Below are 27,802 nucleotides of genomic sequence, written 5' to 3'. Positions count from 1 at the left end.
ATGGCTTTGTTTAGATAGAGATCTGCGGTACCAGCATACAATAAACTACGTATCACAACAAGAAATCACCAGCTTTGTAAATAATACCAGGAAATATCAACACAGACAGATGGGAAAGAAAAGGCACATTGATAAATTGGCCTGTTGATGTCCTCACAATTGTGATAGATAAGTCATAGGCCTATGTAATCATTTTTGTATGAATATCTGTTTTTGAAGGGGAACGATTCAGTTTATGTTAAGGTGCAATGCATCTCACGTTATTCAGGAGAAGTGATTCTTCGAGAATTGGGAAGGAAGGATTCAGGTAAAATGTGCGTACTGCCATTCTAATTCAGTGGAGTTCGTCCGTTTGTCCCAGGCACATAACATATGCTACATACATAGGCCAGTTAATTGCTGTAAAAAAACATGCATGGTAAGGAGGAGATTTTAAACCACTACCCTGTTAAGATCTGCTTTGGAGCGGATATCTTATGGGACAGCAGCATAATATATGACATTCATGTTTTAATCATGTTTGTGGATTCATGTCATTAAACTTAATGACACCACTTAATCGAAGATGCTTCCTTTACAAATCAGCATTAATGTTAACATAAATTGTTCTCAGAGCACATAAAAGTATCATCAAATGTGTCCAACTATCTGAAATGAAAGTGTGCTCCCCCCCCCCCAAAAAGATGTCCATTCCAATCTTTCATCTGAAAAGCGTGATTATGTTGGTGACTATTGAATTACTCGGATGACATGGCAAATTTACTCTGACCTCTGAAAACCAACAGGCCAATGTTCGAATTCCAACACAGGATCGATGCCATTAGCCTACTCTGTACCAACTGAACATGCTCCACGACAGCCTTAGGACAAAGGATATTGGACAGTCTGACCAACCAGTAAAACCTCTCTTAACTTATTTTCCTTGCTCTAACTGTCCAATTCCCCTGAATCATCTCTTGAAAGCAAGCCCTTCAGCCTGCATCCATTTGATGCTCTCACATAGGGCTGTGGCGGTCACAAAATTTAGTCAGCTGGTGATTGTCAAGCTAATAAATGTCGGCCTCCCGGTAATTGACCGTTAATTAGCAAACACATTTAGCATCTCCTACAAGCCACTGACGCAGACCTTTGGAACACCTTCACAATAAATCCATTATTTATTTTAGATAGGTATAAAGAAGCATGTCGTCTATTTCAGAAGAACAGAATAGCATACTCTGAGTTGTCCTTATGTTAGGTCCTGATCTGGGCTACACTAGTTAATTTAGCAGACAAGATTTGCTTAGAATTTTGTGGCATTATTACTTTTTATTTTACATGGCATTTATGCACTTTAATTAGCGAATCAACGACTATTTTCATTTTCATGCCAGCCTAGTAGGCTATACTCCAGTTGTAAAGATTAAAAATGTGCTTAATATTAGGAAAGCTGAAAAGTAGGCCTAGCCAATAGAAAGCTGATGGGATCCTCTTTTTAGTAGAGGCCATCACTCAGTTCTCTCACACAATTGCATAGCCTATAGAAATGTTGCGCTCATGGAGTGTTTGATTAGATTTTTGAACACATTTGCATTGATGTCAGAGTGATTAGAGGGACAATAGAATGTAGTGAACGAGGCAGTTAGCAAGTTTGGTAGGCTACGAATGCCCATGAGCAGCATCAGCGCTTGGAAAAGCCTAATTTGACTGCTTTCATGACTCGTGACCGTCAGCGTGGCAGTAATACCGTCAACGCAACAGCCCTACTCTCAATTAGAGGTCGACCGATTAATCGGCATGGCCAATTAATTAGGGCCGATTTCAAGTTATAACAATCGGTAAATCTGCCTTTTTGGACGACGATTATGGCCAATTACATTGCAATCCACGAGGAAACTGCGTAGCAGGCTGATCACCTGTTATGCGAGTGCAGCAAGGAGCCAAGGTAAGTTGCTAGCTAGCATTACACATATCTTGTAAAAAACAATCAATCTTAACATAAACACTAGTTAACTACACATGGTTGATGATATTACTAGTTTAACTAGCTTGTCCTGCGTTGAATATAATCAATGTGGTGCCTGTTAATTTATCATTGAATGACAGCCTACTTCGCCAAACGGGTGATGATTTAACAAAAGCACATTCGCGTCAGGTAATATGCAGCAGATTGGGCAGCCTGGCTCGTTGCGAACTGTGTGAAGACCATTTCTTCCTGACAAAGACTGTAATTAATGTGCCAGAATTTTACATAATTATGACATAACATTGAAGGTTGTACAATGTAACAGCAATATTTAGACTTAGGGTTGCCACCCTTTCTATAAAATACGTAACGGTTCCGTATTTCACTGAAAGAATAAACATTTTGTTTTCTAAATAAAAGTTTCCGGATTTGACCATATTAATGACCTAAGGCTCGTATTTCTGTGTGTTTATTATATTATAATTAAGTCTGATTTGATATTTGATAGAGCAGTCTGACAGAGCGATGGTACGCAGCAGCAGGCTCGTAAGCATTCATTCAAACAGCACTTCCCTGCGTTTGCCAGCAGCTCTTCGCAATGCTTCAAGCATTGCGCTGTTTATGACTTCAAGCCTATCAACTCCCGAGATTAGGCTGGCAATACTATAGTGCCTATAAGAACATCCAATAGTCAATATCAATACTCTACTCTCAATATCTCCAGTGACTGATATCTCTCTCTATTGAACGATGACATGTAGCTAGCTACACTCATGAAATCCTTCATATCTCTACGTGATGACAGACATGGAGCTATCTAGCTTCTCTAACTGTACAGTGCATTCAGAAAGTATTCACACCGCTTGAATTTTTCCACATTCTGTTGTGTTACAGCCTGAATTTAAAATGGATTCAATTGAGATTTTGTGTCACTGACCTACACACAATACCCCATAATGTCAAAGTGGAATTGTGTTTATTTTTTACAAATGAATTAAAAATGAAACGCTGAAATGTCTTGAGTCAATAAGTATTAAGTGCTATGGCAAGCCTAAATTAGTTCAAGTGTAATGTGCTTAACAGGTCACATGGACTCACTCTACCCCCCCCCCCCTTTTCTCCCCAATTTAACAAAGGGGTGATATCCAATTGCGAGTTTGTCTCACGCCGCCAAACTTACCCTAGTAAAACTGACTATCCTACCGATCCTCGACTTCGGCGATGTCATCTACAAAATAGCTTCCAATACTCTACTCAGCAAACTGGATGCAGTTTATCACAGTGCCATCTGTTTTGTCACTAAAGCACCTTATACCACCCACCACTGCGACCTGTATGCTCTAGTCGGCTGGCCCTCCCTCCCATATTCGTCGCCAGAACCACTGGCTCCAGGTCATCTACAAGTCCATGCTAGGTAAAGCTCCGCTTTATCTCAGTTCACTGGTCACGATGGCAACACCCACCCGTAGCACTCGCTCCAGCAGGTGTATATCACTGATCATCCCTAAAGCCAACACCTCATTTGACCACCTTTCCTTCCAGTTCTCTGCTGCCTGTGACTGGAACGAATTGCAAAAATCGTTGAAGTTGGAGACTTTTATCTCCCTCACCAACTTCAAACATCTGCTATCTGAGCAGCTAACCGATCGCTGCAGCTGTACATGGTTCATCTGTAAATAGCCCACCCAATCTACCTACCTCATCCCCATACTGTTTTTATTTATTTACTTTTCTGCTCTTTTGCACACCAGTATCTCTACCTGCACATGACCATCTGATGATTTATCACTCCAGTGTTAATGTGCTAATTGTAATTATTCGCCAACCTCCTCATGCCTTTTGCACACAATGTACAGTGGGGCAAAAAAGTATTTAGTCAGCCACCAATTGCGCAAGTTCTCCCACTTAAAAAGATGAGAGAGGCCTGTAATTTGTCATAGGTACACTTCAACTATGACAGACAAAATTAGAAAAAAAATCCAGAAAATCACATTGTAGGATTTTTAATGAATTTATTTGCAAATTATGGTGGAAAATAAGTATTTGGTCACCTACAAACAAGCAAGATTTCTGGCTCTCACAGACCTGTAACTTCCTCTTTAAGAGGCTCCTCTGTCCTCCACTCGTTACCTGTATTAATGGCACCTGTTTGAACTTGTTATCAGTATAAAAGACACCTGTCCACAACCTCAAACAGTCACACTCCAAACTCCACTATAGCCAAGACCAAAGAGCTGTCAAAGGACACCAGAAACAAAATTGTAGACCTGCACCAGGCTGGGAAGACTGAATCTGCAATAGGTAAGCAGCTTGGTTTGAAGAAATCAACTGTGGGAGCAATTATTAGGAAATGGAAGACATGCAAGACCACTGATAATCTCCCTCGATCTGGGGCTCCACGCAAGATCTCACCCCGTGGGGTCAAAATGATCACAAGAACGGTGAGCAAAAATCCCAGAACCACACGGGGCGACCTAGTGAATGACCTGCAGAGAGCTGGGACCAAAGTAACAAAGCCTACCATCAGTAACACACTACGCCGCCAGGGACTCAAATCCTGCAGTGCCAGACGTGTCCCCCTGCTTAAGCCAGTACATGTCCAGGCCCGTCTGAAGTTTGCTAGAGAGCATTTGGATGATCCAGAAGAAGATTGGGAGAATTCATCTGACCATATGATAACCAAAATATAACTTTTTGGTAAAAACTCAACTCGTCGTGTTTGGAGGACAAAGAATGCTGAGTTGCATCCAAAGAACACCATACCTACTGTGAAGCATGGGGGTGCAAACATCATGCTTTGGGGCTGTCTTTCTGCAAAGGGACCAGGACGACCGATCCGTGTAAAGGAAAGAATGAATGGGGCCATGTATCGTGAGATTGAGTGAAAACCTCCTTCCAGCAGCAAGGGCATTGAAGATGAAACTTGGCTGGGTCTTTCAGCATGACAATGATCCCAAACACACCGCCCGGGCAACGAAGGAGTGGCTTTGTAGGAAGCATTTCAAGGTCCTGGAGTGGCCTAGCCAGTCTCCAGATCTCAACCCCATAGAAAATCTTTGAAGGGAGTTGAAAGTCCGTGTTGCCCAGCAACAGCCCCAAAACATCACTGCTCTAGAGGAGATCTGCATGGAGGAATGGGCCAAAATACCAGCAACAAAGGGTATATAACAAAGTATTGAGATAAACTTTTGTTATTGACCAAATACTTATTTTCCACCATAATTTGCAGATAAATTCATTAAAAATCCTACAATGTGATTTTCTGGATTTCTTTTCTCATTTTGTCTGTCATAGTTGAAGTGTACCTATGACAAATTACAGGCCTCATCTTTTTGAGTGGGAGAACTTGCACAATTGGTGGCTGACTAAATACTTTTTTGCCCCACTGTATATACTCTTTTTTTTTCCTACTGTGTTATTGACTTGTTTATTGTTTACTCCATGTGTAACTCTGTATTGTTGTCTGGTCACACTGCTATGCTTTATCTTGGCCAGGTCGCAGTTGTAAATGAGAACTTGTTCTCAACTAGCCTACCTGGTTAAATAAAGGTGAAATAAAAAAAATCGCTGCAACTCCCCAACGGGCTCAGGAGAGGCAAAGGTCTAGTCATGCGTCCTCTAAAACATGAACCGCCAAACTGCTCTTTTTATTAACACCGCCTGCTTAATCCAGAAGCCAGCCGCACCAATGTGTCGAAGGAAACACCATTCGCTGACGACCGAAGTCAGCCTGTAGGCACCCGGCCCGCCGCTAGAGCGCGATAGGACAAGTAAAGCCCCCCCCCCTGCACCACTCGGGAGGCCCCTACAATAATAGTGTTTAACATGATTTTTGAATGATTACCTGATTTCTGTACCCCAAACATACAATTATCTGTAAGGTCCCTCAGTAAAGCAGTGAATTTCAAACACTGATTCAACCAAAGACCAGGGAGGTTTTCCAATGCCTTGCAAAGAAGGGAACCTATTGGTAGATGGGTAGCAATAAAAAAAGCAGATATTAATAGCCCTTTGAACATGGTTAAGTTATCAACTACACTTTTGAAGTTCAAAGTATCGATACACCCAATCACTACAAAGATACAGGCGTCCTTACTAATTCAGTTGCCGGAAAGGAAGACACTGCTCAGGAATTTCTCCATGAGGCCAATGGTGACTTTAAAACAGTTACAGAGTTTAATGGCTGTGATAGGAGAAAAGGATGGATCAACAACATTATAGTTACTCCACAAAACTAACCTAAATTATAGAGTGAAAAGAAGGAAGACTGTACAGAATAAAAATAGTATTATACATGCCTCCTGATTGAAATAAGGCACAAAAGTAAAACTGCAAAAAACATGGCAAAGAAATTAACTTTATGTCCTGAATACAAAGTGTTATGTTGGGGGCAAATCCAATACAACATATTACTGAGTTCCACTCTCCATATTTTCAAGCACAATGGTGGCTGCATCATTTTATGGGTACGCTTGTCATCGGCAAGGACTAGGGAGTTTCAGGATAAAAAGAAACAGAATAGAGGTAAGCACTGGCATAACCCTGATTCAGTCTGCTATCAAACAGACATTGGGAGACAAATTCACCTTTCAGCAGGACATTAACCTAAAACACAAAGCCAAATATACACTGCAGTTGCTTACCAATACGACATTGAGTGTTTTTGAGTGTCCTGGTTACAGAATTTTTTTTATTTAACACATTTTCATTTCAGGCTGTAACACAACAAAATAAGGAATACATCAAGGGGTATGAATACCCTCCTTACCTTGAAATTGGAGGAGTTGACCCAGGTGGTAGCGATGCCGTCCACCATCCTGTCCAGAGCTGTCTGGTCTTGCTCCAGGTCCTGGGACTTCTCCTTATCCGCGATGTAATCTATGAGCTCCTGTCCCACCTGCACCTTCCGCCCCAGGTCTTTCTGCACCACCTGGGCCAGACAATACTCCATATTGACCTCCATGGTCTCTGCCTCGTCACTCTCTCCTCGGTCCCACCACTAATTACCACTGCTCCAGGCAGAGGGAAGACAGAAAACAAATGGGTGTGACCCCTACTAGGCGTGTGTATGACCCAGGAAAAAAAGGAAACAAGTGCACACTCCACACACTAGCTGGATGCTGCCTATTTATATCCCTTGGGCAGGCCCTGGGCTAGGCTAGGCTATGTCATGTGTGCCAGGAGCTAGCTGGAGGCCAGGTCATGGGGATAGATGGAGCCTAGAGAATGGCAGCTATGCACCATGTGTGTCTGGATGGCAGCTGGGGAGGGATCTCTTCTCCCTCTCTCTTTCCTTTTTTTTCTTCTTTGTGATGAAGTGAGTCAAGCTGCTAGTACCAGGCTGAGCAGAGATGGTGGTTGGGACAGCAGAGATGGTGGTTGGGAGAGCAGCAGCGGGTAAAGATTAGGCTGTGACAGTAACTGGAGTACAGGGAAGGTCTGGAAGGAAAGAGCTTCATAACTTAGTGGTCCCTGGTTCCCAGGAAGCCCTACCGGGGTCAAGGATAGAGAAGGGGAGACAGTTAACACAATCCCACCCTCCTCTCTTCAAATAGTAAATGCTCAACAACCTGCCGCCATGGCAACTGGGGTCAGTGAAGAATTCACAGGAGCCCCCAAACCCAGTGTGTTACTGCAGCGTTGACACATGCCATTTCAAACACATTCATACCACTTGCTCTCTCTCTCTTTGACATGCTGACAGCTTGTTCACTGCAAATAAGATGGCTTTGTTTGTGTATGAAGTGACCTGCCAGCGAGCAATGCCTACTTCTCCTAAGTACGTAGAATATGTCTCTGTCTGGACAATACATTTGTAGTCAAAGTGTTTGGTCAGATATGCCAAACTGGTAAAGGGCTAGAGATTTGCACTGCGAGAAATTCTGACATTACCCACATACTAAGAACCATGAAGTATATCTTATATGAAATATCTGTCAAATAAATAACTGTAAATGCAGCAGTGATATACCCTGGCCTAAGTCTGTGTTGTTTTACTAACTCCCATGGTAGTTGTTATGCCATGTGAGTTTTGGGACCAGGTTATATCATCTAATTTCATGTCAACTGTACGGTTTTATTAGCATGGTTCTCAGTTTGTGGGTACTGTCAGATTGCATGAATAGACACAGCACACTCACAAAGGATTATTCAAACAAAGACTTTCAGACCCACAACCTAGCTCTGGGACACATCATCGTGAGTCTTAATTGGTTGGTGTCCAATCAATACACAGACTCCGGATGCAGTGTCCTAAAGCTACCCACAAACTAAGCAGTCATACAACAAACGTAGGACTTGTAAGACACCATTCTTTTGTTTTGTTATTTACACTGTCTGAATGTACGTCAGAGAAACCAAACGTTTAGCTAAAATGAATGAACAGATATAATTCTGACCAACATCCTTGTGTTTGAATCTTTGTACAGTAGCCTAGTACTGTAGTTAACATTACCTAGTTAGTTTTTGTATTTGCTTGTGGTTGACAGATAACTAAAAGCAACAGCAGCCGTATCCATTCGTCTCACTCATATTGCTAAACCGTTATTACTTAGTCAGGCGCTATCTGGTTCAAATAAACCAAAAATGCAGTAGTTCAGTGGAAACACAATAAAAACAATTGCATATTTTGACGAGTGTTCCTATGGATCATAGTCAACCGCTACAGTAGAAACCCTGTATTTGAACGAACTAGCTAGCTAGCAAGCAAGCTAGATGGCGCTAACCCTTTTTCATTGATTAGCTAGCTAAACGTCCGATCACACACAGCTAGTGTAGCTGCCAGAACACACAATGTGAGCATCTACTCTGAATGAAAGCATGAATGAATACATTTGAATAGGTTAATATCGTACTTACCATACCCTGTTCAGAAAGAGCAACACAAACATCTGAAGTCTGACAGCTTCGTAAATATTGTCGGGTTATGACAGTAGCATCGAGGCACCTCAGTCTCCACCCCGGAATGCCGTTTGGTGGACAAAGAATGGGATTGTCGTGCGCACGCGTCAATCTGGGGATTTTGGCACTTGGAAATTGACGCATGCACATTTCTGTTGTTCACTACTTCACTCTACTAGATAAATATATTTCATTTCCTGGATCATATGGCCATCTATGTAACCAGTACTTCCGTGAATGCACCGTTTCTTAATTTGAAGAGAGTGCTACAGCAACTCAGAACCTTTAGAACTAAAGGGAGGCGAAATTGTGCCACCCATTTGACTCCCATTCCGATGCTCTGAAACCTGTCAAGCCAGTGCCACGAGTCTTTAGTGACATCGTGTGGCCTAAACAGAGAACAGTTTTACATTTGGTGTCAATGGTGTCAAATTGAAATTTAATTGAATAAGATATATTATATGTATTACAGATCATATGTTAAATACAGATCGCCCATCCACATCGAATGGGCCGCTATGGAGAGGCTAAAAAGCTTACAGTTCCTAGGCGTGCACATCACTGAGGACCAACGCCCCTAAGACCCTCACAAACTTCTAAATGCTGTAACGCCGCATGATACGGCAACAGCACTGCCCGCAACTGCAGGGCTCTCCAGAGGTTGGCGAGATCAGCCCCAGTACTTAAGTATAAATACTTTAAAGTACTACTAAAGTAGTTTTGGGGGGAATCTTAACTTTTACTTTACTACATTCCTAAAGAAAATAATGTACTTTTTACTCCATACGTTTTCCCTGACACCCAAAAGTACTATTTTGAATGCTTAACAGGACAGGAAAATGGACGAATTCACTCACTCATCAAGAGAACACATGGCCATCCCTACTGCCTCTGATCTGGCGGACTCACTAAATACAAATGCATCGTTTATAAAAGTATAGATGTCTGAGTGTGTGCCTTTGGCTATCTGTACATTTTTAAAACAAGCAAATGGTGCCATCTACTTTGCTTAATATAAGGAATTTGCTATGTTTACTTTTGATACTTAAGTATACCAATTCTTCCTTTGGCCGCCTCTCCTTCCAGTTCTCTGCTGCCACTGACTGGAACGAACTACAAAAATCTCTGAAACTGGAAACACTTATCTCCCTCACTAGCTTTAAGCACCAGCTGTCAGAGCAGCTCACAGATTACTGTACCTGTACATAGCCAATCTATAACTTAGCCCAAACAACTACCTCTTCCCCTACTGTATTTATTTATTTTTGCTCCTTTGCACCCCATTATTTATATTTCTACTTCACACATTCTTCCACTGCAAATCTACCATTCCAGTGTTTTACTTGCTATATTGTATTTACTTTGCCACCATGGCCTTTTTTTTGCCTTTACCTCCCTTATCTCACCTCATTTGCTCACATCGTATATAGACTTATTTTTCTACTGTATTATTGATTGCATGTTTGTTTTACTCCATGTGTAACTGTGTTGTTGTATGTGTCGAACTGCTTTGCTTTATCTTGGCCAGGTCACAATTGTAAATGAGAACTTGTTCTCAACTTGCCTACCTGGTTAAATAATGGTGAAATAATATAAAATACAAATATTTGAGCAATTACATTAACTTTTGATACTTAAGTATATTTATAACCAAATACTTTTAGAATTTTACTGGGTAACTTTCACTTTTACTTGAGTAACCTATTAAGGTATCTATACTTTTACTCAAGTATAACAACTGAGTACTTTTTCCACCACATCATCCCGGGCACACTGCCTGCCCTCCAGGATATCTACAGCACCCTGTGTAACAGGAAGGCCAAGGAGATCATCAAGGACCTGAGCCACAGGCTGTTCACCCAGCTATATCTAGAAGACAGAGACATTACAGATACAGCAAAGCTGGGACCGAGACTGATAAACAGCTTCTGTCTCCAGGCCATCACTCTTAAACAGTCACCACTAGCATACCAGTAGTACCCTGTCCTGAACCTTAGAGACGGCTGTACATAGTCATTGGGGCTCCCGAGTGGTGCAACGGTCTAAGGCACTGCGTCTCAGTGCTAGAGGCATCACTGCAGACCCTGGTTTGATTCCAGGCTATATCACAACCGGCCATGATAGGGAGTCCCATAGGGGTGGCGCACAATTGACCCAGCGTCGTCCGGGTTAGGGGGTAGGCCGTCATTGTAAATAAGAATTTGTTATTAATTGATTTGCCTAATTAAATAAAAGGTTAAATAAAATAAATAATAATAATTCAACTCTGGACACTTTATATGTAAACTTCCTCTCACTGTCAACTGCGTATATTTTCAGCACACTTAACTTGTAAATATTTGTATCAACATTACAAGATTCAACAACTGAGACATACTGTAAACTGAACAAGTTCCACAGACATGTGACTAACAGAAATGGAATAATTTGTCCCTGAACAAAGGGGGGTCAAACTCAAAAGTAACAGTCAGTGTCTGGTGTGGCAAACCGGCTGCATTAAGTACTGCAGTGCATCCCCTCATGGACTGCACCAGATTTTCCAGTTCTTGCTGTGAGATGTTACCCCTCTCTTCTGCCAAGGCACCTGCAAGTTCCTAGACATTTCTGGGGGGAATGGCCCTAGCCCTCACCCTCCAATTCAACAGGTCCCAGATGTGCTCAATGGGATTGAGATCCGGGCTCTTCGCTGGCCATGGCAGAACACTGTCACATTCCTGTCTTGCATGCCTAATCACGCACAGAACGAGCAGTATGGCTGGTGGCATTGTCATGCTGGAGGGTCATGTCAGGATGAGCCTGCAGGAAGGGTACCACATGAGGGAGGAGGATGTCTTCCCTGTAACGCACAGCGTTGAGATTGCCTGCAATGACAACAAGCTCAGTCCGATGATGCTGTGACACACCGCCCCAGACCATGACGGACCCTCCACCTCCAAATCGATCCCGCTCCAGAGTACAGGCCTCGGTGTAACGCTCATTCAAATCAAATCAAAATCAAATTTATTTATATAGCCCTTCGTACATCAGCTGATATCTCAAAGTGCTGTACAGAAACCCAGCCTAAAACCCCAAACAGCAAGCAATGCAGGTGTAGAAGCATTCCTTCGACGATAAACGCGAATCCGACCATCACACCTGGTGAGACAAAACCGCGACTCGTCAGATGAAGAGCACTTTTTGCCAGTCCTGTCTGTCTGGTCCAGCGACGGTGGGTTTGTGCCCATAGGCGACCTTGTTGCCGGTGTTGTCTGGTGAGGACCTGCCTTACAACAGGCCTACAAGCCCTCAATCCAGGCTCTCAGCCTATTGCGGACAGTCTGAGCACTGGAGGGATTGTGCGTTCCTGGTGTAACTCGGGCAGTTGTTGTTGGCATCCTGTACCTGTCCTGCAGGTATGATGTTCGGATGTACCGATCCTGTGCAGGTGTTGTTACACATGGTCTGCCACTGCGAGGGCACTCAGCTGTCCGTCCTGTCTCCCTGTAGCGCTGTCAAAGGCGTCTCACAGTGTGGACAATGCAATTTATTGCCCTGGCCACATCTGCCGTCCTCATGCCTCCTTGCAGCATGCCTAAGGCACGTTCACGCAGCTGAGCAGGGACACTGGGCATCTTTCTTTTGGTGTTTTTCAGAGTCAGTGGAAAGGCCTCTTTAGTGTCCTAAGTTTTCATAACTGTGACCTTAATTGCCTACCATCTGTAAGCTGTTAGTGTCTTAATGATCATTCCACAGGGGCATGTTCATTAATTGTTTATGATTCATTGAACAAGCATGGGAAACAGTGTTAAAACCCTTTACAATGAAGATCTGTGAATTTATTTGGATTTGTATGAATTATTTTTCAAAGACAGGGTACTGAAAAAGGGACATTTCTTTTTTTGCTGAGTTTATATACAGTATTCTATTCAAGGCTTATCCTATAACTACTGCTGTACATAACTTTTCTTTTCACATACTGTCTACACAACATTCACAAATATTTATATTCCGGATGCTAATTTCCTACAATCCTATCCATTTGAAATGGGGTTTTGTACCGTGTATTTAAACACCGCATTCGACATTGCATTTTAGTTACACTTTATACACACCACATATTTATTTATATACTGGATTCTTGACAAAGCTCACAAATATACAGTATCTACTGCTGTACATATTCTTAGTATATCTAGTGTAAAGATTGCATCTGGTTTACTGTTACAGTGCTATTTTGGTTGTTAATTGGATTAGTTCCGATATTTCTTGTAAAAAAATATATAGCCTAAAAAAAAATGTGTGTACTTGTTTGACATTTTACTGCATTGTTTGGAGCTAGTAACATAAGCATTTTGCTGCGCCTGCTATAACATCTGCTATACTGTGTATGCAACAAATACATTTTGATGTTACCATATTTATTTCACAACCCAAAATATCAAAGCACATTGACAAATAAACCTTATCAAGCATAACTGCAGATGGATAAGAGAAGCATGAGTCCAAGTTTCCATACGGACTTAAAAAATAATTACAATTTTAGTCAGTATGGCTAGAGTCCATGTAATGTCAAATGCGACATGATCAATATTGAGAATGGGTATTTTCTCATGGTTTGTTATATTTACAAAAATGTGTGGCTCACATCTGAGCCGCCTCAGGCAGGACACAAGTAATTATGATCCTTTGTTGTTGAGAATTCACTTCACTTTATGGTAAAGCTGTGAGCAGGGCATAAAATGAACTTTTTGGTCCACCAGCCACTGTGGCAGTTAGATAAATAAATCTACAGTACCAGCCACTCAGATTTTCTTTTTACCAGCCAAAATATTTGTTGTTGTTGCTCAAATTAGACACACAAAAAAAAAAAAACAGATGAGCATGCTTTGTAACATTTCTATAACAATAAATGTATTACTAGTAAGAAGTCATGTGGTATATTGTTAAATTTCATTTTTTGTGACGTGAGTCTTTTAAGCGAAATATCAGATGAGAAAAAAATATTAATCTGCCACTTTCATTAAAAGTGGGAGGTTACTGTGGTCACGTGACTCGAGTCATGTTTGTGCCTGTGAGATTGAAAAGCCAGCAGAACAGCCCACCTCAGACCTCGACCACAACCACAACCTCAACACCACAATGGGACAGACAGTACAGGACACACCAACCGAACAGACCCCCTGTCAGCTCCCCCGATAGCTTTCCTGACAACCCCCACACATCCACTGGGGACACACAAAAGCAGAAAGTGTGCTCCTCATTAACTCAAATGCCAAATACATTCAAGAGCATAAACATTTTCCCCAACACAAAGTGGCTAGAACACTGGTGCCCAAACACTAGGCATGCCCTGGAGCTGTTGTCAGAGGACAGACAAGGGTCCCCCCAGGTACATTATAATTCACATTAGGCACAAATTACCTGAGGGCCCAGCAGCCAAAGTACTGAGTAAAGGGTCTGAATACTGAGCAAATGTCAAATTGGCTTTAACCAAATTACCGTACAACAGACCACATATTCACCCTGCACACCCTAATTGACAAACCAGCCAAAACAAAGGAAAAGTCTGCTCATGCATTGTTGACTTCAAAAAAGCTTTTGACTCAATATGGCATGAGGTTCTGCTATAAAAATGGATGGAAAGTGGTGTTGGGGGAAAACATATTGTAAAATCCATGTACAACAAGTGTGGGGTTAAAATGGGCAAAACACACATTTCTTTCCACAGGGCCGTGGGGTGAAACAGGGATGCAGCTTAAGCCCCACCCTCTTCAACATGTATATCAACAAATTGGCAAGGGCACTAGAACAGTCTGCAGCACCCGGCCTCATCCTACTAGAATCTGAAGTCAAATGTCTACTGTTTGATGATGATCTGTTACTTCTGTCACCAACCAAGGAGGGCCTACAGCAGCACCTAGATCTTCTGCATAGAGTCAGCCAGATCTGGGCCCTGACAGTAAATCTCAGTAAGACAAAAGTAATGGTGTTCCAGAAAAGGTCCAGTTGCCAGGTCCACAAATACAAATTAAATCTAGACACCGTTGCTCTAGAGCACAGAAAAAAAACTATACATACCTCGGCCTAAACATCAGTGCCACAGTTAACTTCCACAGAGCTGTGAACGATCTGAGGGACAAGGCAAGAAGGGCCTTCTATGCCATCATCAAAAGGAACATAAAATCTGACATACCAATTAGGATCTGGCAAAAAATACTTGAATCAGTTATAGAACTCATTGCCCTTTATGGTTGGGAGGTCTGGGGTCCACTCACCAACCAAGAATTCACAAAATGAGACACCAAATTGAGACTGCATGCAGAATTCTGCAAAATATCCTCTGCGTACAATGTAAATGACCAAATAATGCATGCAGAAGAATTAAGCCGATACCCACTAATGATCTAAATCTAGAAAAGAGACGTTAAATTCTACAACCACCTAAAAGGAAGCGATTCCCAAACCTTCAAATACAAAGCCAATACCTACAGAGAGATTAACCTGGAGAAGAGTCCCTTAAGCAATCTGGTCCTGGGGCTCTGTTCAAACAAACAAACAGACCCCACCGAGCCCCAGGACAGCAACACAATTAGACCAAACCAAATCATGAGAAAACAAAAATATAATTACTTGACACATTGGAAAAAATTAACAGAGCAAACAAGAATGCTATTTGGCCCTAAACAGAGAGTACTGTACACAGTGGCAGACCTGGCTCTCAAGAGAAAACAGGCTATGTGCACACTGCCCACAAAATGAGGTGGAAACTGAGCTGCACTTCCTAACCTCCTGCCAAATGCTTGACCATATTAGAGACACATATTTCCCTCAGATTACACAGACCCACAAAGAATTAGAAAAACACAATTTTGATAAACTCCCATCTTGATTTGGTGAAATACCACAGTATGCAATCACAGCAGCAAGATTTGTGACCTGTTGCCACAAGGGCAACCAGTGAAGAACCAACACTATTGTAAATACAACCCATATTTATATTTATTCATTTTCCTATTTGTACTTTAACTATTTGCACATCGTTACAACACTGTATAACACAACATTTGAATTATCTCTATTATTTTGGAACTTGTGAGTGTAATATTTACTGTTTATTTCACTTTTGTTTATCCATTTCAGGTGCGTTGGCAATGTAAACATGTTTCCCATGCCAATAATGCACCTTGAATTGAGCCTAACTAGTAGAAATGTTGTTTTCACTTCCCTAGCAGTTGAAACTCAAACATAGAAAAACAACTTTGCTTGTGAACAATACATAGTGAATTGCCAAGAAACTCAAGGACAAAGTCTTACTTTAGACTTTTGTTTCAAGTAAATTCAAACAACTTTTTTGCCTGTGCATAGCTCTTCATGTGCGCACAGCCCCCATCCAGGCAATGTTGCAGCGCGAGTTGGAATAGACTATATTCATGGCTGCACGTTTCGTCACAATAATGTTAGGAATGTTCTTTTTAGGATTGATGCCTAGCTGAGCATTCAACTCAATGCAGTCTTAATTGCAACTGATTAAGATTTTGTCCAATGTGCATTATTTTGGCTTGGAAACACAATGACATTTCAAAAGGAGGCAAATAATTAGTAGAAAAAGCTTTTGTCATCATTGTGATGTCTCCAGATGCAGTACAACTTCTATGTTTGAGTTTCAACTGCCAGGGAAGCGAAAACAACGTTTCTACTAGTTACTCATGCAAACATTGCCATCTCTTTAAACGTTCTATTTAACCTTTATTTTATCAAGGAGTCTTACTGAGACCAAGGTCTCTTTTACAAAAAGCCATAAATTACACACATCAATATAAATACAAAATGCAAGTAGAAAGAAACACATGGTCATAAAAAAACTATCCGTATTAAGGTCCTCAATTGTCCTTCTGAATTTCCCTAGAGGCACCAAAGCATAACATTTTAGAACATTTTGAAGATTGTTCCACAAATAACATAGCAATGTATCAACCTACATGACATCAAAGAGGGCCAACCAACTTTGATAGAGAATGCAGTGATGAGTACTAAAATTATCACCTATAATAAAGTGCAGTGCACTATGATAAACTGCATCTGAAGGCTTTAATGAAGTGGCAGCTGCATTCATATAGACGTCGTCATAGTCTAGGACCGATAGGAACGTCGACTGAATAATCTGATTTCTACTGTTTAGTGAGAGGCAGGATCTATTTCTATAGAAGCCCATTTTTATTCCCAGCTTCTTTACTAATGCCTCAATATGCTTTTTAAAAGACAGCGTTTCATCTATCCAGATATTTGTAAGCAGGGACACTATCATCAATATGGACACCATCAAAAGTACGCATGCTTAAATAAGAGTAATTTTTATGAGCTCTAGAGAACATCATATATTTAGTTTTACCTGCATTCAATACTAATTTCAGGTCAATAAAGATTTTCTTTAATACAATGGAGGCAGACTGTAGTTCAGATAGAGCCTGGTCAACCATGGGAGGGAATAGCATACACAACAATATGATTGGCAAACAAGTGCAGGTTCGTTTTTTACAGAAAAGTCAATATTGTTAATGTAAACTGTAAAAGGTACAGGACGCAGAATCGACCTGTGCAGGACACCTTTCGTAACATCCAGGAAACCTGATTTAACACCATCAGTCGATACACTGAGGTCCATCTGTCGATACACTGAGGTCCATCTGTCAAGTAATTTGTAAACCAGTTACATGCAGCCTGGTCTAGGCCAAATGAGGAAAGCCTCTGAATTAGCCGTGAGTGATCAACAGTATCGAGAGCCTTTGATAGGTCAATGAAGAGGGCAGCACAATGTTGCCTTTTATCCATACAGTTAACCACATAATTTATAACTAGGGATGCAGCAGAGATAGTGCACATAATTTATAACTAGGGATGCAGCAGAGATAGTGCTATGACCTGGTCTAAAACACGATTGATGGACATTTTGATTACATTTCAAAGATACAGATCTTGGCTGTGAATTAACCAAAGATTCTAATATTTTAGCTAGGCAAGAAAGTTTAGAAATAGGGCAATAATTATATAAAGTTGGAGTTGGAAGTTTACATACACTTAGGTTGGAGTCATTAAAACTCATTTTTCAACCACTCCACAAACTTCTTAAACAAACTGTAGTTTTGGCAAGTCGGTTAGGACTTCTACTTTGTGCATGACACAAGTAATTTCTCCAATAATTGTTTACAGGCAGATTATTTCACTTAATCACAATTCCAGTGGGTCAGAAGTTAACATACACTAAGTTGACTGTGCCTTTAAGCTTCTGGAAGGCTAAATGACATAATTTGAGTTAATTGGAGGTGTACCTGTGGATGCATTTCAAGGCCTACCTCCAAAATCAGTGCCTCTTTGCTTGACATCATGGGAAAATCAAAAGAAATCAGCCAAGACCTCAGAAAACAAATTGTAAACCTCCACAAGTCTGGTTCATCCTTGGGAGCAATTTCCAAATGCCTGAAGGTACCACGTTCATCTGTACAAACAATAGTACACAGGTATAAACACCATGGGACCACGCAGCCGTCATACCGTTCAGGAAGGAGAAGCATTCTGTCTCCTAGAGATTAACATACTTTGGTGCGAAAAGTGAAAATCAATCCCAGAACAGCAAAGGACCTTGTGAAGATGCTGGAGGAGGTACAAAACAGGTACAAAAGTATCTATATCCACAGTAAAACGAGTCCTATATCGACATAACCTGAAAGGCCGCTCAGCAAGGAAGAAGCCACTGCTCCAAAACCGCCATAAAAAAGCCAGACTACAGTTTGCAACTGCACATGGGGACAAAGATCATACCTTTTTGAGAAATGTCCTCTGATCTGATGAAACAAAAATAGAACCGTTTGACCACAATGACCATCGTTATGTTTGGAGAAAAAAGGGGATGTTTGCAAGCCAAAGAACACCATCCCAACCTTAAAGCACGGGGGTGGCAGCATCATGTTGTGGGGGTGCTTTGCTGCTGGAGGGACTGGTGCACTTCACTAAATGTCAGTCTGGAAGTTAAAGCTTGGTCACAAATGGGTCTTCCATATGAACAATGACCACAAGCATACTTCCAAAGTTGTGGTAAAATGGCTTAAGGACAACAAATTCAAGGTATTGGGAGTGGCCATCACAAAGCCCTGACCTGAATCCTATAGAAAATTTGTGGGCAGAACTGAAAAAGCGTGTGCGAGCAAGGAGGCCTACAAACCTGACTCAGTTACACCAGCTCTGTCAGGAGGAATGGGCCCAAATTCACCCAACTTATTGAGGGAAGCTTGTGGAAGTCTACCCGAAACGTTTGACCCAAGTTAACCAATTTAAAGGCAATGCTACCAAATACTAATTGAGTGTATGTAAACTTCTGACCCGCTGTGAATGTGATGAAAGAAATAAAAGCTTAAATAAATCATTCTCTCTACTATTATTCTGACATTTCACATTCTTCAAATAAAGTGGTGATCCTAACTGACCTAAGACAGGGAATTTTTACTAGGATTAAATGGTAGGAATTGTGAAAAACTGAGTTTAAATGTACTTGGCTAAGGTGTATGTAAACTTCCGACTTCAACTGTAGGTCACAAGGGTCTCCACCTTTGTGAAGGGGGAGTACATGGGCCACCTTCCAAACCTTGGGGATAGTACCAGATATAATAGTCAGGTGATTCAATATGATTCAGCAATCTGGGGGGCAGAAAGCTACAGCAAAAATGGATCAAGCATATCAGCCCAGTGGATAAAAATGAAATTAAAAAAATTATATATTTTTTAATTCACTTGACATAATGATGACAAGGTTTTTTTGTTATTGTATTTCCAGGCCACTATAGAGTAAATTTGACGAAAAACAGTCATTAGCCCTGTTCAGAAAGACTTTCCATTAAACATCAGTCAGACATCAATATGCTGCGGCATCTGTAGAACGTTGATAGCAATGGCAACAACAGAAAGACGGCGGTGCAACCCAGGATTCATAGCTAGTTCTTTGACTTTGTGAATTAATTTACCAGCTCTGAAACAAAACAGGGGAAATAATTTGAAAACAGCTACTCCAGCATTTATTTTATATAAATGTCATCATACTTCTACTATTTTTATTCACAAATGCGAGTGAAATGCTTGCACTGTGGAGCCCTGACCACCCCCAACTGGGCTGGTGAAATCAACATCTTACCAGCAAATACCAAAATCTACCCAAATTTGGCAGGTGTTAATTTTAGGCCTTGGCTATGGGACTTTAGGAGGTGCTATACAAGTGCATAGGCTCTAACACTGTCAAACAGTCATTGACTCTCTAGTCATTCTCCTCTGTGCAATTATATAGAGGACCAACCACCTTGTAAAGCAGATACATTTTTACAAGCAAGGCAATTCAATTGAGTCATTGTCCCTTAAACAACAGCCGTTGACGTTCGTTCACTATGCTCCTTCCTATACGACTGGCTCTTGTCACCTGAGAGCTCTTCACACGTTGTGGGCTTCTCACTCCCTTCTAGGAAGGACTCCTCCTCAGTCTCCTCTTCCTCAGAGGAGGAATCTTAGTCAAGACTCTGCTCCTTAGGTTGCTTGATCGTATTCCCGAGCAGACAAGGTAAAAATCTGTCATTCTGCCAGAGCAAGGCAGTTAACCAACTGTTCCCCAGGTGCCAAAGACATGGATGTCGATTAAGGCAGCACCCCGCACCTCTCTGATTCAGAGGGGTTGGGGTTAAATGCGGAAGGCATTCAGGTGAATGCATTCAGTTGTACAGTCTGACTAGGTATCCCCCTTTCCCTTTACATTTGCCTTTAGACTTTTTTTGGGCGGGGGTATTCTTGATGATTTAGCCATCCTCATCGTTGATCTTCATGGACCTCCTCCTGTCCAGAACTGAGGTGGTTCACACTGGAGTCACGTCTTGAGGAGAAAGACATTAACACAGAGAAACAACGTTTTACATGTTGGAGCTATGGGGCTCTATTAGCATCTCTAATGATTTTCTTCCATGGAAGGGAACATGTTAATTCCTACCGAGTGCAAGAATCCCTTACTTGTTAGATGTTGCGAAGTGAATGGGCACATGGGTTTAATCACCTTGCTATACAGAGCAGGCAATAAGCTTAACGTACCACAATACTGCCGGCACAGTTCTCACCCCAGACAACTGGCAAATCGAAGGGAATTTTCAGACTGTGCCTAAATCAAAGCAAAATGCATTAAAAATGCAATCGTGTACTTTGATGTAGTCATTCACTAAAGTGTTACGTAGTTCAGATTAATTGTCCTTACCTCATTACACGTGGATGCATTCACAGAGTCATCTAACTTTTTCTTCTGTTGCACATGAGAAGCCTTCAAAAATAGAGTTTACAATTAGACTACAAGAAAATAATGCAAGTTAAAATAGTTTAAAAAGTCAGGAATACAAAATATATATCTATCTTTTGAACCGATGAGTCAAATGCAACACTTACAAACCCTGGGAAGTCGTAGTGGATTCCCTTCTTTGCCAGCCTTTTACAGAGCTTGACCTCTTCATGTAGGAGTTGTCCGGTCATCTCCTTGACCTCCTTTGGTGTGTGTCTCGTTGTAGCGAGCCACAGCTTCTTAAAAGCTCTCTGTGATCCCACAAACAACTCCTCATGCACCTCAGTAGGAACCTGATTACCTGGAGAATGCAATAGAACTTTATTATCCCAGCTCTGGTGAAGCTGAAATGGGTCTGCTGCTCTCCTCCCACAACATGCGCGCACACTACAAGACATCAAGAGCTAGGGGAAATGTTAAACCTGAACATATGATTCTAGAATTAAATAAATGAAAAGGTGGATTATTTCTTCAGATAAGGGAGTGGTCAAAATGTACATAATTGTTACCCGGAGGAAAATGGGGGAGGGTCCTGCTTTTTTCAATTTCAGTCAGGGGGAGGGTTTAGTCTTTTTTTAGTCCAAGGGAGGGTCATGTAATTTGTAATCGATGAAATGTCATATTGCTCAGGGTTTGATAATTTGTGATGTCCATGTGTGCCCCTCATCACAAATTCCCTGCTGGGCACACTATACCAAGTGCGCAGAGTGTGGTCTCAAAATTATCCATAGCCTAAACTATAGGCCTAGGGTATGGCAAAGTCATATTTCTAAGAAAATGTACTTCCTTCTAGTTTTTGTGCTGCTGGAATGACGTATATAAAACTAGGCTACACTGCATTACACACTGCAATGGATAGGTGTTCTCAATCATGAGCACGGCCTGTACTGCTCTTGCTGATGTAAACCATTTTGTGCTGCCTAACCAATAACTGCTGTGTACTGTGGTACTTCAGAATGCAGTCAAAGGCTTCTTCCAATTTAAAAATATATATTTTACTGAAGGGAGGGCCATCCACTTTAATTTCAGAGAGGCCAGATTTTCCCCTGGTATTCCTCATAATAAGTACAGTCCCTAACTTACATTTGATCAGTATCTCGCCCATCAGGTAGTTAGTTGTTCATTGTCTCAGCAACGATCTTGGTGACAATCAGTCGAACTCCACCTGTCTGTGAGAGGAGAATGTTGTTATGTAAGGTTTAAACGCTGACGTTCTGTACATTACCTTTGAAATAATGGACGATGCAGCGAGAAGAGGCGGAGCCCATTTTTCAAGGTATTTATGGACGCGAACCCAGTCAATTGTTCTTTATGTTCCATTGCCATGATCTTATCCCTTGCTTGCTAGCCAGCCAACTACCTATGGCTAACACAGTCACGACCTCTGTAGCCAGATTAACAGCAAAGCAACTGCATTTGCGTTTGTTTAAACTGTTTTCTACTGACATTAATTTGGATACATCCATAACAATGTGCTGATGATGCCCGATTTTGCCTGGCTGGCAAAGCTAGAAAAGCTTGCCTTCTCGTCAGGACACTTGACACTTTTCATTACTTGGAGATTGCATTGCATATCAAACAAGGCTATAAGCTAGCTAAATAGTTTGTTAGCAAACCTGACAACATAACAACCAAATAAAAGTACAAGTTGCTGAAAACAGGAGGATTTGACAGCAAAGCGCCACTTGCGACATAACTGCAACATTGTAGGACCGGAGATATATGTTCATCACTCACCACGTTAGGTCATCAGAAGATGGTGCAACAATAGTCTCTTCAAAAACAAATCAGTTAGACTAGAAAAGGACAATTCTCTATCAGTTTTGCTGATCGTCCCTCTACATTACAAAGCTGTTGCTATGCCAGCCACCATTCACTACCTGAGACACGAGCACTGCAAAATGCCCAGGAATGTCTAGCTAGAACAATCAGCAGCAAGCTAGCTCATTCTCCAACAGGAAGGTGCAGTATTGACACATTCATTGACTAATCAAACTCCTGTTGCAAATATTAGTTTAGTTAATTCACTAATAAGAAGGCTTGTGTCAATGTGGCCAGACACGTATGCAATAAGCAAGCTCGCTAAGAAGATAAAAGTTTACACTAACAGGTCAAATAGCTAACAAATTGTGATGTTAGCTAGCTGGTTAGATAAGCAAGGTTCCAAGATATCAGATAGGCGCTAATGTTAGCTGGTTATGGTTTTGAACATGCACCATTTTCAGCAACGAGTCATCTGACTTGCTCTTTACTGGTGTACTGATCTGACAAGCCACAAGCGTATCCGTAAATGTAGTTGATAGACGGATTAGATGATTGTTGTAATAGGGAAAGAAGGAAGTGTTTTAAAATGTCTAAATAAAAGGTTGTCAATAGGTTTAGCTACCTAAGAATATTCCTGCATGTTTATGGACCAAGAAAGCTCTAGAGCAGTGTGCGTTCTAACTTCTCAAACTATGGACAAAGGAGTCATTCAGACAGAACATGCATCGTAGATTCACATTTTTTCCTACTTTCGCTCTCCTTGTTAGATATTATGCACATTTATGGCTTGGTAACAAACGTCATCGCCATTGAGTTAGTTCTCATCGTAGCAGCAGCAAGTGAAATTAGCGTGAGGGAGACGTGAAAGGGAGCGGAGTTAATGCTGATGCTTATTTGCAAATGTTGTTCATCAGTAGGCTACTAGAAGTCCCAAATTGAAGGCAAACAGATTGTCATCTGTAGCACCATAGACTCCACTGATCAGCCAAACCAAGATCAATACTCAAATGCACACATTCCTATTGAATATGCATTCACCTGTATTGTGAGTAGGCCTATGCCATCTTAATATGCCCAGTTTATTAAGAGATTTACCATTCAAATAAAATTATTACCATTATGTTATGTAGTTTGTTTTTTACTAATCTAAGTCACATTTCTTTGATTTTAAAACAGATGCAATAATGCATACATGGCTGTCTGGGAAATGTGGTCAATTTTTCAATTTTAATGATATTCATGATATATATTGTCCATCGGCCTCTTTGATCCCCAAAAATCATCACCAGCCTTAAAAAAATCCATTGGTCTTTCAGTAATCAGGACATCCAACTGTCCAAAAATCTGGGTTAAATGCCCATTCTAAAATGCCCTTCTAGCCAATCAGAAACAAGTATTCAACAACGCTGTGGTATAAGGTCAAATAATTCAGCCTGTATCACCTCCCAATATGAACTCTAACAATGGTATCTAAATCTGATTGGTGCATGGCTGTTTCCATGAGTCAAGGGCTGTAATGTTGGGACATGGGTTTAATCACACTGCTATACAAAGCAGGCAATAAGCTTAACGTACCACAATACTGTCGGCACAGTTCTCACCACAGACAACTGTTACATCTGAGGTAATTTTCAGACGGTGCCATTCTTCACACCTGTGCATCACACAACACATTCCACTCTTACATTTTCAAGATAATGGATCCCAAGTTTTTTTTTTACCGTTTTACTCCTGGCCAGTTGTAACCTGACGACATTTCCAAACTGTTTAATGTAGGATTTGAGCTGAGGCTCAAACAACCCAGTGGGAAGATGTCCAACATAAATCACTCTTGGACTTGTTTGTTGTCCCTGTAAAGAAAGAGGAAATTGTGGGTAAGACAGAACATTGTGTAAAATGTAGTTCGCTAGCCAGCAGATCTCACTTGCTTACAGCTGCACCAGGGCAGAACCAGCATGAGATATGGCTCAGAAAACGTACCTCAATCCAGGGATGAGAAATTTGCTGTACTCCGAATTGTCCCATTATCATTAAAATGTACTGTTACACCGAATAAATTAAACAACTGCTAGTTTAAGTATACTGTCATTTTCATACAATACATTTTATAGTTTATCCAACCACATTGTTTCCACAAGGGATGTGCTATAGCCGCATTAGCCTGCTAGCTAGCGAACAGTAGCTAAGGCCTGGTAGCTAGCTAACTTGCCTTGCTAGCTAGCTAACATCACCCAAAGTTCACTCTCCAGCAGGGGTCGTACAAAACTACCCACATACGTGCATTAATTTGTATAGGTTACTATCAGACGAGTCCTGTGAAACCTGTCGGGGTTGTAGAGCAAAACATATTAGGTGGATATAGGTAGATGCAGTGGATTGAGACGCAGCCCATGCAAAAAAAAACATTATCTTAAATTGACGGATTTTGAGGGGTATTTTTTAAATCATGTTAATTAGATTGATGCATGGCTGCATCAATAGACTTAAGGATGAATATCCTTTGGTTGCATCTCCGTTGCGTCATACCATTGTTAAGAACGCTCTCAAGCCACCCTTTACCAACGGTGCCTTAGTGGTGCCCTAAAGTGGTGATAAACTCAGTTATTCTGGACAGAGGCTAACTACTGTTTAGTCTAAATTACACTATGCTAACGTTAGCTAGCTAAAATAAGGTAGCAAGCCCTCGATCTTAGCTAGCTAGCTAATGTTATACTGCATCTAAAGTAAATCTAGCGACATCAAAATGATGACAAAAGGTTTAACTACTAGTTACGCCTCCCTCTTAATGTCATTGTATTTCCAAGCAACTGTAATGCACTTTTAATTAAATCTTCATCAGCGCTCATTGACAATGCATTGTGTAGAATGCTCAGTCGAGGATGTACAAAACGAATGTTCAAAACAATATTGTAACGAAACATGCAAACCATGAATACACAGGAATGCTATCCGATCTTAGTGCAGTTGTAAGCACGCGGGTCGGATCTGCTGGCTAGTAGTTAGATAACTAACTAACTACTAACTTTTAAGTCAAATAAATGCTGTCACTCAAATGTTGGGTAACCTAACGTAGCAGGCATAAAAGGACGTATGAGCGGAGTCTCCACAACTGTTTTTTAGGGGAAACGGAAGTTAGGTTTAAAATACTGTATCCCTGAAACATCTGCATTCTGGCAACCCCACAAAGCGTGAACCAAAGACAGTACAGTGTGAAGATGTGCTAAAACTACTTCTTCTATAGAAATCCCTGATCAGGTTTGTAGGCGATGTCATGGCGACATTGGCTAGATAAGCAAATGTGCAGAATCACATCATTGGGTCTAATAGTCGCCTCACGCCAAACTACTTCAACTCCAAGGCACTCCTTATATAAAGTTGTTTTTGAGGAAAACTAAAATGTGCCAGTTTGTCACTTTCACGAGATTGGTGTTATAACATGTTCAACTACTTCAGACATTGTCTCGTATTTAGGTTGTGCCTTTAGATTAAGAAAATGAACAGCTAAGGAATAATGGTTTACTTCTCTCATTGACATCTCAAACCCCATACACCGGCCAGGAAGGCCAAAAAGATCAAGGACAATAACCACCCGAGCCACTGCCTGTTCACCCCGCTATCATCCAGAAGTCAGAACAGGTGCATCCGACCTGGGACCGAGAGACTGAAAAACAACCTCTATCTCAAGGCCATCAGACTGTTAAATAGCCATCATTAGCACACTAGGGGCTGCTGACCTATAGACAGACTTGAAATCACTGGCCACTTTAATAATGGAACAGTAGTCACTTTAATGTTAAAAAGCAATTTTCCCACACGACATCTCTTTCTCACTATTAGTTTCGATTCCCCACCGGGGCTCATTGCATGCTTGAATTATGCAGAAACGGGCAGTGTTTATGTCATGTAATTGATTCTGTTGGAAAGGGGAGACATTGTGCTTTACAGTGGTATTGACATTACAGTTCATCTTGAACTATTACGTTTTTGGGGCGCTAAAATAAGGGCAATTGTACGGACCATGGCGATGTACGAGTTTATGTGAGTTTACGTTATACTGTATCTTAAGTCTACGTCGCTCTGACATTGCTCATCCAAATATTTATATATTTTTAATTCCATTCCTTCACTTTAAAATGTGTGTATTGTTGTGAAATTGTTTGATATAACTTGTTAAATATTACTGCACTGTTGGAGCTAGAAACACAAGAATTTCGCTACACCTGCAATAGCATCTGCTAAACACGTGTATGTGACCAATAAAAATTTATTTGGTCTGCTTCTCAAGCGTTCCCGGAAGTCTCGCGATGTTGCGTCTCTGGGTTTAGAAACTGGATTGAATTTTGTGTGACGTTAGCTAGCTAGGCGTTAGCTACTGTTAGCTAGCTTGCTAGTTAGCTACCTACCAGGATAATGCGGCTATAGCACACCCCTTGCGGAAACAATGTGATTAGATAAACGAACATATCTATTGTTTAGAATAAAATGTATAGGCTTTGGGTATTAAGACTCTAGCTAGCTTGAGAACTTGGCCCCACGTGCATGATGTGGATTTCAGTCCAGTGCAATTTGGGCAAACCAACCTTTTTGGGTCGCTTCTTCATCTCCTGGACTTTCGTCTTGAATTCAGGCTCCTCTTTCAGATTCAGAGCCAAAAAAGCTTTAGCCGGCTTAGTAGCCACCGGTGCCTTAGTTTCTCTCATGGCACTTATTTGGCGATTCGCGAGACCGAAAACACGTTTTCTTCTTTCAGACGTCATTAACACACGTGACTAGACTCAGCATATACATGAGAGACAGCGTCATATATCGTTTTGGAGGTATCAAGACAGCAAGCCTTATCTTGACCACAAAAACAATATTAT

General features: G+C 41.2%; 1 protein-coding gene, 2 non-coding genes and 1 pseudogene across 32 annotated transcripts in view; all 4 read right to left on the bottom strand.

The window, feature by feature from the left end:
- clasp1a (cytoplasmic linker associated protein 1a) overlaps positions 1–9,005 on the bottom strand; it is a 105,040-nt gene extending 96,035 nt beyond the window's left edge. For 6 of the 30 annotated variants that reach the window (XM_036974758.1, XM_036974766.1, XM_036974768.1 and 3 more), the window contains exons 1-2: positions 8,804–9,002; positions 6,714–7,434 (exon numbers count right to left, since the gene is read on the bottom strand). In XM_036974758.1, the coding sequence (XP_036830653.1) occupies positions 6,714–6,908 (195 nt within the window). In that variant the 5' untranslated portion in view covers positions 6,909–7,434; positions 8,804–9,002. Of the gene's footprint in view, positions 1–6,713; positions 7,435–8,803 lie in introns of all 30 variants that reach the window. The other 24 variants (XM_036974763.1, XM_036974770.1, XM_036974771.1 and 21 more) reach the window with 9 other exon arrangements.
- Positions 9,006–19,873: 10,868 nt separating this feature from the next.
- Positions 19,874–27,723, bottom strand: LOC110520280 (annotated as a pseudogene).
- On the bottom strand, positions 20,878–21,003 carry LOC118936397. Its single transcript, XR_005051427.1, has one exon. It is a non-coding gene; the product is annotated as a small nucleolar RNA ACA64 (small nucleolar RNA).
- Positions 24,455–24,580, bottom strand: LOC118964378. The gene has a single exon (XR_005051426.1). It is a non-coding gene; the product is annotated as a small nucleolar RNA ACA64 (small nucleolar RNA).
- Positions 27,724–27,802: the final 79 nt, after the last annotated feature.

The sequence above is a fragment of the Oncorhynchus mykiss genome, chromosome 3 (assembly GCF_013265735.2).
Source record: "Oncorhynchus mykiss isolate Arlee chromosome 3, USDA_OmykA_1.1, whole genome shotgun sequence".
NCBI classification, from domain to species: Eukaryota; Metazoa; Chordata; class Actinopteri; order Salmoniformes; family Salmonidae; genus Oncorhynchus; species Oncorhynchus mykiss.
The sequence above is the reverse complement of the archived record's forward strand: the minus strand, read 5'-3'. Positions and strand labels throughout refer to the sequence as shown.